Raw genomic sequence first — 12162 nt, forward strand, 5'->3', positions numbered from 1 at the left:
TTTCTTCAACGCTGCGCTGTTGCGTTTTCTGTACGAAGGCATATACGAGACATGATTATAAGTCAGTTGCTGGGCCCATATTTGTGGGCCCAATCATCGATAAAACGTTAAGGCCTGTTAGAGTCGCAATTCTTAAGATGAAAGAAATTTGCCAATTACAGTTGAATGTAAGAAAAATAATCGACTATGATTGGTTAATTTCTTACAGCTTACGAATCGCGATTCTGTTGTATAAAGACCTTAAAGAACCTGCTACAGGTCTGGCTAGGTCAAAGTGATGCTCCAGATTGCTCGAAATGTTTTAACCTTTGGCTCTTGAATATACCAGTATTTTACTTGGGAAAAGACTAAGCGATTTTTTTTCTGTTGGTGATTTCATAAAATTGAGAATTCAATATTACAACTTAAATGTCAATTTTTGTCAATTTACTCAATTTTGCTGGTATTTAGAAAGCTTTTATTTGATCACTTTTTCCACTTTTCTTTCGAAATCTGAAAATGTGTTCTTTAAATATAATCAGATGATTGCAAGTGGGGCTAAAAGCTTAAATATTTTACTATTTCTAGAAACTTTATGCAATTTTATAGCATTAGTCTGCCAGGTAGATATAAAAACTCGATAATTGATTATACATACATGTTAAAGTTACATATTTAAATTATCGTGTTTTAAAACCAATTTAAGATACCAGTTTTAACAGATCAATACGTTTAAGAGCGCATATTCCTGTGTCGAAATAATTATTTTTATCTGTTCTGTGAGATAAGAAATATTTCATGACATTTTTTTACTTCAATAAATAAATATAACTAAAAGGAAAAAATTCTATTTTTTTCCAACACTGTTTAAAATTTTGCTGATTCACATGATTATGTGAAAATTAATAGCATTACTCGTCAAACTTGCCGGATACATATTACGTATCGCTACAATGGCTGCATTCAGCAGAATGTTTATTTTGCAACTGTTGAAAGTTTTCTTCACGCTGATTGGGTTATGCTTTTAGATCAAGAGGAATGGTCCTATCTCAGCAGAGAATCATAATATGGTTGCAAAACTGTTGTTCTGCTGAACGCAACCCAATATATATATAGTCAGGAATTATCAGGAATTATCTTTGCGTGTGTATTTTGATGTGTGTGGTAAGTGAAATAGAAAACGTGCTGACCACTAACGAGCAATCTTATTTCTACTAATTTCGTACAGCTTAAAAGAGGCAGAGCCATCATTGGTCATTATATATTTGAGAAGAAATTTGAAATTCACGAAAAATGTCTGAAATAAATCCAGAAGTGCTCAAAGTATTCGGCTTTTGGAGTAGCATTTTGGTTCTGAAAATGCTGGCGATGGTGCCGTTAACTGCGCGACAGCGATTTCGAAAACACGTGAGTAATAAAATAATCATTCCAGATAAGATAATTATTTTAGGCCCATGATTTTTTTCAAATGCCATAGATATAGAATAGAATATCTATTATGTGGTGAGAAGAGTTTCTAAATTGTTATAAATGCAGGGTCCGGCAAAATGATCTCCCACATTTTGCACCGCCACTGATTAAAATGTGGGAGATCATTTTGCCGGACCCTGTATTTTTTATCTTGCTGATTGTTAATAAAAACGCTAAACTTGAAACAGGAAATAATCTAAACATATTTAAATTCTTAAAAGTTACAGAAATATTTTTTTCGCATCTGTATATATTATACATATATTTTTTCTTAATTAAATTAATAAGGGGACATATTTTTATATACTCTCTCTCTAAAATCTTTAGATCTTATTCGGAAGAGTGAAATCTTATTCCTAAAGATTGAAAATTGAGACATCTTTTCCAAGACTGGTTCAACTTTCATTCTTTAGAATGACATTTCGTTCTGAAAAATTTGGAGAGTTATATACTGTTTTAGCATCACGTCAGAATTTATTAACTAAAATGAAACTGATTATGATTAATTATTGTAGGTACTAGCAAGTCCAGAAGATGGTGTCTTCATAAATAAAGGCAAAGCTGTTTACAATGATCCAGATGTGGAGCGTGTACGCAGAGCACACTTGAACGATTTGGAAAACGTTCTTCCTTGGTTCATAATCACATACTTTTGGCTAGGAACAGGACCTTCACCATGGTTGGCCAAAACTTTAATACAAACCTTTGTACTTTCCCGTATAGGTCACACTATATCATATGTAATTTTCCAACAACAACCTCTGAGAGCGATAACTTTTGCTGTGGCATTTGGAATTACAGGTTACGAAACATTTAAAACATTATTATACTATTACTAATTGCTTAAATACACATAAATCGTGAAATAAGCACATAGCTATGCAACAACAAATTATATGTATACATACAATTATATATACATAACATTCTTTTAATTTGGAGATAGAACAATTTTATATATACAGGGTGGGCCATCTATTGGTACGTTTTTAAAAATGCGATCAAATGAGCATACATTGATATTTTTTATTAATTTTTTTTTTGTTGTGAAGCTAAAAGTATCCGCGTCAAGAATGAAAAACGATTTCGTTCATGTGGCTCCCTCTACTGGCCTTACAGTATGCCATTCGGTCACCCCAATTATTAATGACATTTTGGACTACCTCGGCGCCAATTTCACTCAAAACAGTCGTAATATAATGTCATCCACTAACATCCCTTTCTCACGAACTTTCCTCACCAATTTGCGTATAGCTCCTTCGGTGGGTGCTCTATCACGACCCATATTTCTTTTCAAAATTCGTACAGTTTCGGCGACACAGCACTGACTTTGAAAATAAGTTTTTAAAATTTCAAAACGCTCTTCAAGAGAAAACATGTTGTTTCGTGCCGCGGACGGTATGACTAATAAACTGTCAAAATTTCGGGTCTGTAGCTCGTTCGGTGTTGCCATACGACGAAATTCAAAAACGTACCAATAGATGGCCCACCCTGTATCTACAGAGAAATATTGTAGTGAATCTAAAGATACATTGTATGAAAATGTAACATAAATGTATATGTATATCTTCATAAAAAAAACAAGTGTAATATTAAATATACGATATATTTGTTATGTTAATAAAATAAATGAAAAACTTTATTTGTGATAAGTTTTATTAGAGGCATTAATGATGCTACGTGTTAAAATTATCTGTTATTTTTCTTGTAACTATGTATCACGTATAAAGATAAAAATTATTTAAAAAACTGAAAACTTTTTTGAGCAAAAACCAATTTTTATTCGATTCTGAAAGTTCTTTACTCAGATATGTATTTTTTTACATTTGGCATTATATTATTGTTCTAGAATTCAATTTTTGTCAAATTTTTTATTTCATCTAAAAGATTTCTGTATAAAGATAGCCGTAAATAATTAAAATGTAATACAACGACTATTATATTATATTTTTTGTAATTGAATAAATTGTAAGTAGCGCTATGGATTCAATTTTGTAAAGGCGTCAATTAATTAAACACCGCAACAACGTAAACTTTTTCGCCTAGATATTTATAAATTTATAAAGACAAAAAGCATTAAATAATATCGAAATAGTATAAATATTATACGTTTCAATAACAATACAAATAAATTTTATATCTTTTTATTAAGATCTTGGTAAAGAAGTTTTATAAAAAAATCAATCTTTTCATTCTGTTTTACTTAAAAGTTATATAAATCTAATCTTAATATATTAAAACAATAATTTTAATCGCACATATGAATTTCTTTCTCTGTAAAATCTGTATACGTATAGTATATTTTCGGCTGCGCAAGCGTTTTAACACACTTCGAAGGCGCATACGCGAACTTTATTGTACATGGTCGTCATGACGGCATCGCGACGCCGACAAACGCGGGAACGTCAGACGTCGCGATGCATCTGTGACGTGTAGTCGTCGTCGGTGCGTCATTCGACCATCATGCCTTGATTTACACCCTCGCCGGGTTAATCGCAAGATTAACGCAATTCTTAATTTTCGCTGTGAAACTTAATACGTGTTAATGCAAAATGTTGAATTATAAACGTTTACAAGAACCAGTAATCACTGTTCGGTCTTGCGTGATGAAGATCGATAGACCAGAAGCGTAGAGTGATCGAGAAACACGATAACAGGTGGGTATAATTTTCTAATCTTATATAATGGATAAAAATTACTCCTCATATAAATTAACAAGTTTTAATTTAATTAGGAACGATTGATTTTTAAAATACGCTATATATATTTTAAAATATTTCTCTTTAATCGCGCGACATAATTTGCCTAATTATATATATGTGTGTGTGTGCGTGTTGTGTGTGTGTTTGTGTGTAAAATTTTCTATTATTCTACACATAATTTTATCGCAAGTTGATCATATCTTTTTTTTATCGCAAATTGCACATGCATAAAAGTGCATTGTGTGGAAAATAAGCAGAGTTCAGGTACCAGCGACTGAAGAATGCAGGAGAAATTCCTTATCTCTCATATCCATGCAATTTTCTCCTTTGTTCCGACGACAAACACGGATCCCCGAGTTACACACGAATAGAATCAAGCTCGAGCAGGTCATTTCTGTACCTGCACCTCGATTTCCGTGAGGATCATGCTTTTTTCTTTCAGCGTGAACAGAAAAGCCAGCTGAACGATTCTTTCTCACGTGCAATGATTTGCATAGGATGATAGAAGTATGTCTTATCGAAGATTGGAATAAGTTTCCAACTTCTTTATGTTGGCAATTTTTTGAAAGGTTCACTAAAAATTAAATCTGTTTTCTTAGTTAGTCACGTTATTTGTATTAATTAAATTGTATTAATTTATATTGATTAATTAAGAACCGATAAACATTATCTGACAGCCTACATATTCCAACTTCAAGCGACTTAAAAATCGAAGGATATATTCTTGCTTATAGAAAATTAAAATATATATTAATTTTATATGTTATTTTATATTTACATTATTTACATTATATTATTTTCATATTAAAATAACTTCTTAAATTAACAACGTGTTTTTAGTTGACATATTTTCTAGCGCCCGTAATACCGTAACGTGTTCGTCAACAGTGTATCAATGTTTGTCTACTTTCCGGAGCTTTAGACGTAATGAAATTTTCTCACGAACGGTGCATTTGAACAGAGTATATGTAGAAAAGTTCCTTAGTTAAAAGTCTTCGCATTCTCTAATTAAAAATCTTCATATTTTATGGGACTATCAGTTGCGCAATTAATTAACATTCCTATGGATACAGGAATATTTATCGTTTTATTTTATAAATTTTTATCGCACAACTTTTCGTGTACCATGTAATATTGTGTAATACGATTATAATTTAAAATCATAAATCATACACTGAGAGAACGAAATGGTTAGAATAACCACAATTTATAATTTATAGTCACTTGGGACAATCGTAAATTTATAATTGTTTTGACCATATGAATTATAGTAACCTGAACTAATTTATATGATTATCTTACACATAAATCACATATTTGTATATAGTAAATTATACTATAAGTTGTAACTATACATATAAGGTTATTGTTACTATTGTATATATAAATCACACACACATACACACACCCATTATAGTAATAATAACTATAAAAATGATGTTCCTAACCATAATTATTTTACTTTGCAATTATAGTCACAAATATGATATACTTTTCTCTCAGTGTATATATATATTGGGTCGGGGAAAAAGTTTCTTCGTATTTTTTAATTCAAAATTGTATATACAATATCTTCGTCAAAAATAAATGAAATTTCAATTTAAAAAAAGAGTTTTAAAGCTTGAAATCTCTACTTTCGAAAGATTAGTATATTTTTTCAGTTTCTGTGAATTTGATAATTTTTACATCAAAAAAACTGCGAGCTGAAAAAGATGAAAATTTTTCTTTTCACTTTGAGGGTCTCTCACGTGTCCAAAAAAAATTTACAAAAATTTTCGACTACCTATCGTGAAAGCTCGAAGCTTTTCCTACAAAATCATTTTTTAAAAATGTTCCTATGATTTTTTGTTATTGAGTTATTCGCGAATTAAGTAAAGGAGCATTCTAACTTTGATTGCTCGTAACTCCGATAAAAATCATCTCACCGCAATTTAAAAAACAGATTCTTAAAGCTAAAACTTTGCTCTAACGAATAATATAATTGTAACGAAAATTTTGCAACAAATGAAAAACTTTTGCAAAAAATTTTTTTTAAATACGAAGAAACTTTTTCCCCGACCTAATATATATAGGTATGTTCATTATGTATGAACGTGAATTCCGTTGTTAATTTAATGATAACGTTAATGCGAATAGACAAATCTCTTCATTGTTTCGTCAATACTAACCGTGGTAACCACATCTAGGACGCATAGATAGCACACGATATGCGACTATATACGTGCATCTGTGTTACTCCAAAGATGCGCATCTTACGAGAGAAATTTTGAATGATAAAAAAACAATTCGATGCGCGGTCAGTTAATTAATTCACTTTTAACTCGTGTTTTTCATAAAATTCTGATGAATATTAATGACACAAATTATAAAACAGCTTGTTTATTTCATATTCAAAACGGACAATAGTAACAGGGTTTTTGTAAATTCAGCCCGTTTAAAAAATGTATTAACTTTTTCATAAAACGCATGTTAAAAAAATTACACATTTTTTTTAGTTTTATTAAAATTTCAACTTATTTTTCTATTTGAAAAAACGGCCTTTTCTAATTTATCCTGTACTACACACACACACACACACACGTAATTATCGATCACATTCTATTGTCGAAAGATCGGTCGGATTTACTGAATATTGCAAATATTAATTAATTGATGACGTTACACTATGCAAGCGGTATGCACGTGATTACAAAGCGGTGTATCGATCACGTATTGGTCCCTAAAGGCAGTTTAAACACAAGGGACTCTAAGCGTTCACCGGGTGCATGCCTGCGGCGTACGGGAGATAGATGCACATGGTGCATCGTATACACGCGGTTATCGATAATCGTGTCAATTTTCCATGTCGCGTGGTCACGCCTTATACGTGCGTGCCATCCGAAATTGCATTTCTCTGTATCGGCTGTCACGAGGAGCGACGCGCACCGGTGGCTATGATTCAATTTGTACCGGGATTAGTACCAAGATTCTAATCACGTTTGAGGTGGGTGCGCTTTCACCCTTTACACGCCGCAGGACGGCCGATAAATTTGCTCGTTGCTGAAGTTACTTGTCAAAGTGAAGTGAAGCTATTCCACGTTTTTTCGTGGTTTTAATTAAATTGATTTAATTAAAATCAGAAATATATACAGTATTTTTCTGATGTATACAGACTGAGAATATTTTTTTTTCTTTCTCCTCTTTTTTCTGAAATAATTTTTGTGTGAGCTCTTAAAAAAGGAATTTCTTAAATTTACAAATTAGAAGAGAAATTTAAATTATATAGATCATAAGAGCATAATGATAAGAGAACATTAATCGAGAACCACTGTTTTAGTGTCACGGTCGTATATGTGACGGGACTTGCTCTCGTTGTACAAGCACACGCGAGATCTTGAAACTCTTTTACTCTCAGATATTTATCACTGTATTAAGAATTCCCTGCAGAGACCCTTGACGTCCGATAGAGGAACGAAACGGCTCGTGACATCATAGGCTGCAAATGCTGCACATTCGTGGCTTATCCCTGCCCAGTCGACCCCGATGCGAAATTCGTATGACCGCTTTTGGAGTGCATGTCTACACAATCAGGACGTATGAAAACTTCGTACTTGAAAGCCTGTAGGTAATCCTTGGGAGAGAAGGCTCGGTGATGAACGCGAGCGTTTTGAATTGGTATAAAAAGGTATCGCAGAACCTTTTTATTATCCTTCTTACGCTTGCAGCTCGCCCTTGAAAGAAAGGCCATATCACGTAGGTACTTTTAATACATCGGCCAAAAAAAAAAAAACCGATCCGAAGGATTTCGCGAGACAGGTCATAATGCACCAGAACAGTACATCCATTGTGACGATATAGCGTGATTATAACGTGCGCATAAATAATGACGTATAATTTCACGAGCGATGACTTCATGATGCCTATATAACTCGCATTATTATTTAATGATGCGGTCGTTTCGTTTATTACAAGTAGACGTGAACTTTAACGCTTGTTTAAAGTCTGTTTCTGAATCACGAAAGAAACTAAAGATTCTAATAAATTATAAATACTATAAATCACAAATATCATATTCGTATATAGTAATTTTGCCTTAATTAAAGTTAATATTCCGAAAATTGTCGTGCTTCCAGAATATAGTGTGAATTATTATTAACACTTGTAAAGGATTTAGAGGCTATAATATAATAAATTCGACAGCATCCCCTAATCACTGGAAAGGCTTCACTTTTCAAGACGCGCCGTCTAGTTCTCTCTGACGTCGACGTAACGACGCGTCAGCGAGGAGGTCAGGCTGCATCGCTTCGTCTTAGGAGCGCAATTACAAAAGTTTCCCTTTTAACGTTAATTAATGAGAGAGTCCGCCGTACCGTACTTCATTATGGCGCTATCCATTACGGAGGTGGCCTCTTCTCTCAAGTTGGGCATGCTTTCAATTCTCCCCCCGAGAGAAAGACCGTGCCAAACTGATTTACGAAGAGCGATCGACTTTTTTTTTTTAACTCGCATAAAATTAGCCCCGTTAACCATAAGCATCCGCCACGGTACGTCTCGTTTTTGCGAAATGCGCGATTTCGATACGCAGAGCACGCAACCCGCGAGCCGACATTTCGCGAAATCAATCGCTGGTTAAGGTATTCAGCCGCGAGCCACTATTTGGAATTCGATCGCGTCCTTCCCGATGGAAAAACGTAAACGGACTAATACGTGTTTTCAGGCTACAAAGAATGAATAATCACATATATGCGTATCGACACCGTGCGATCCCAGAAAGGTCAAGAATAATTTGTAAAGGATCAGAAATGGTTTTAAGGCATCTTGTTACTCTAAGCTGTAAAGTGATGAAGCGCTATAGTTTAGATTTGCAATTTTGATTGCGTAAAAAATTTAAAATAACGTTAATCCGGCTTTAATCTTTAGAGGGGATACATTTTTAAAACCTTATAACTTTTTCTAAGTAAAATTTCTTATAATTCATTATTTCTTATCACAAAATATGACACTATTTCAACGCCACTATGGTTTTCCCGTCCTGTAAAGATTAAGTACATTTGCTACTCTTGAATACAATTAATTTTAATAAATAGCGAGACTAAGGTCGAAGAAAGTTCCATTATCTTGAAAAAAATATGAAAAAAAAAAGTAATAACAGTGTAACATTTATAGTGTTAGCTCAAATGACACATACAGAAACATTCGTTCACAGTACATGGATGACGCGTTCAATCGGTTACCGGTTCGCCTACAGATTTCGACGCATTCGCCAAATACGGCGCATTGAAGTCGAATCGAGAAGCCGCACGCCGTCTGGTTTTCTACCCACGCCGTGACCTGCCGTCGCTTTTTACGGGAAATATGAACAGACGGGCGTGGTGCTTTCGCTCTTTAAGTAAATTGGTCCACGGATGCGCCGCGCGGATCACTCGTGATAGTTATCGAATAATAGTTTAGAAAATTTTGATGTATATCAAGATTAAAAAATAAAAATCTAAAATTGTTGTTATTTCCCGGATAAAAATAAAAATCGAAGCGTAAATCGGAAAGTTTTCTTAGTAGAAAAATAAAAGAAGCGTAAACGGAACTTCTAAAAGACGAAAATTGGAATAATGAAATATAAAAGAATTATCATTTGCGCTTTTTTTACATATTGATGTTTCAATTTTCGCCTCCTAGAAGTTTCGTTTCTATTACTCTTCTATTACATTCGACTTACGCTCTGATTTTTATTGGTTAATATAATTCCATGTTCCTTCGAATATAGAAAGATACAGAATTATTTTAGATACTCGTTTGATCTCGACTTTTAGATAACGGTTAAAACGCAAATAGACACGAGGAACAGGTTAACTTATGATTACCGTTAGGTGAAATTAGTAAGAAAGTTAACATAATTTATTTATTAAATTAATTTATACTTCAATTCAATTATTACGGTTGTCTGCATCTCTTCATGTAGTATAGAATAGACGCTATCCCGACGCTATTTGTCATATGGTCAACCCTAACTGTGTCTATAATGCCTAACAATAGTATCTTCATCCATGTAATAACGCGTTTTATTAAGTATATACCATAAAGAACAAACGTTCATTAAAGTTAATGAACATCTTTAGATGTAAACGTATGTAAACATTTTTTTAACGAATGAGACACACACTTCGCATCGTTAACGCCCACGAATGTATTTTACATCTCAAAGTAAGTGTTAATATTTCAATCAAATAAGAAAATTATTTACCCGATTTATTTCCAAGGATATACGTAATACAGCAGGAAATAAATATTACACAAAATAGCATAAATAGCTTAAGTGTTTCTGCTCGTAGCATATTTTTTATTTATTTTTCTAAAATGTATAAAACAACAACATTTAATGTGCAATTGGATGTACAATTGATTCATAATTGGTTTATAATTTCAACAATGATTTCCGTATTATCATGTTTCCTGAATCAATTTATCGATAATACTCAACAATAAAAAATGCTTAGCATTTTCTAGTCGGAGATCTTATCACAGGTCGTAATCATATACTGTTATTTATCCATACAAATTATAATTATATAAAGAAATGGTGTAACTAAAATATTTTATATCAAGTTTTTACTTTTTACCAGCCACGTGACATAATATGATATATCTACAATAATAATAACAATAACGAGAAAATAAATATTGTATATACAATTGTTGTGATTAGTAACAAAATAATTTATAATAACTATTTTAACAAGTTTATTATTTTTTGGATCAAGAAAGAATCAATCCATTCCTCACAAACGAATTAGTTTATCAGCAAAACGATTACCTCTTTAACAATCATGACTTGTTAAGAAAGTCTCATTGAAATAACCAACTGTTATCTCAATCATGTTCCTAACAATAAATAATGAACATTGGTGACACTTGTCCGTCCGAGAGGAAACACCGGCTACGATCGTCGTAGTTTTGCAGTCTACGTCATCGCTCGGTTTACGCCGTGGCATCACGATGGACCGGTTCTGCGAAGGTGCCCCCACCGATTTCTCTGTCGCGATGCTCACGGTCCGTAATTTTTCTCGTCGCAAAATGTTGGAAGAAAGAACTGCGCGTCGTTATGTATGAATCATTGTGCGAAGCTTTTATAGAAATAAGTATCAAGATGAAACTTTCGATTTGCGCGTAAGATAGCACATCTTTGTAGGACTTCCTTGTCTTTTATGAATTGTTCTCCATTTCTTTATACTTTTACTATGCAACGATGTAATTGGATACGATGTAGTCGATACAGTATGGATTGCTATTAATTATTCTATTTTATTATTTTCGTTTTTCATTTGTTGTCATGTGTTTGGATCTCAATAAATAAAAAAAGATATAATATCATGATCAAATATAGTGGTAATAAACTTTAATTATATTTAAATATGCGTAAAAACGCAAAATTGCGTTTTACACAGCTCCATCTAGGTTGGAATTTTATTCGCATAATATAAGAGATCAACAGGTGTACGCATGTACACTAATACAGGAAAGAGAAAAAGACTACATCCTGCGTTTACGTATGTGTTACGTAACGCATACGACGATGCGTATACGCGCACACGTGCGCGAAGCGCGACTACATTCACGAGTTAATATAACGTTAAATACCACCGAGTAATACTCATTGCGCGCAATGGAAAGTAATAGAAAAAGTAATAGCGATATATTATTTTGTTTCATCACGCTTCACGTTAAAAATTGATAATACATTCATATTTATGTGTATGAACCATATCTAAGAGTATAAAGTGTCAAAGAACGTTTCACGTAAAATACAAAAAAATTCTTAAAAAAAAATGTTTTAATACTGAAGTATTATCCGTATTTACTTTTCGGCGTCGTATGAGTGGAATTTGTTATTACAATTCGACATTGACATATAAACGTATTTGCGGCGCGCGCTATCGCTGTGCAAATATGTGAACGATAAAGAGAAATCGCAGATAAGCCACAAGAGAAAGAAAGACGTATTCTAATCTGGCAATATATCGTAATAACATAAGTAATA

At 33.0% G+C, this 12162-nt stretch overlaps 1 protein-coding gene across 2 annotated transcripts; it reads left to right on the forward strand.

The window, feature by feature from the left end:
- Nucleotides 1-300: 300 nt before the first annotated feature.
- LOC105144150 (microsomal glutathione S-transferase 1) lies at nucleotides 301-3091 on the forward strand. Of its 2 annotated transcripts, none has more exons than XM_011052864.2 (4): nucleotides 301-602; nucleotides 1008-1143; nucleotides 1208-1386; nucleotides 1965-3091. In XM_011052864.2, exons 3-4 carry the CDS (start codon nucleotides 1273-1275, stop codon nucleotides 2286-2288), a joined length of 438 nt encoding a protein of 145 aa, XP_011051166.1. In that variant the 5' UTR covers nucleotides 301-602; nucleotides 1008-1143; nucleotides 1208-1272; the 3' UTR covers nucleotides 2289-3091. The 2 variants fall into 2 exon arrangements, with proteins under 2 accessions (XP_011051166.1, XP_011051167.1); XM_011052865.2 differs by having other exon boundaries at nucleotides 1008-1122.
- Nucleotides 3092-12162: the final 9071 nt, after the last annotated feature.

Source organism: Acromyrmex echinatior, chromosome 1 (assembly GCF_024713525.1).
Source record: "Acromyrmex echinatior isolate Ae372 chromosome 1, ASM2471352v2, whole genome shotgun sequence".
NCBI classification, from domain to species: domain Eukaryota; kingdom Metazoa; phylum Arthropoda; class Insecta; order Hymenoptera; family Formicidae; genus Acromyrmex; species Acromyrmex echinatior.

Excerpts from the sequence above, each read along its gene's own strand:
- LOC105144150 (XM_011052864.2), top strand. The coding sequence starts at position 1,273 with ATGTCTGAAATAAATCCAGAAGTGCTCAAAGTATTCGGCTTTTGGAGT. Across the intron at positions 1,387-1,964 it reads GACAGCGATTTCGAAAACAC|GTACTAGCAAGTCCAGAAGA; the intron begins GTGAGTAATAAA and ends TAATTATTGTAG.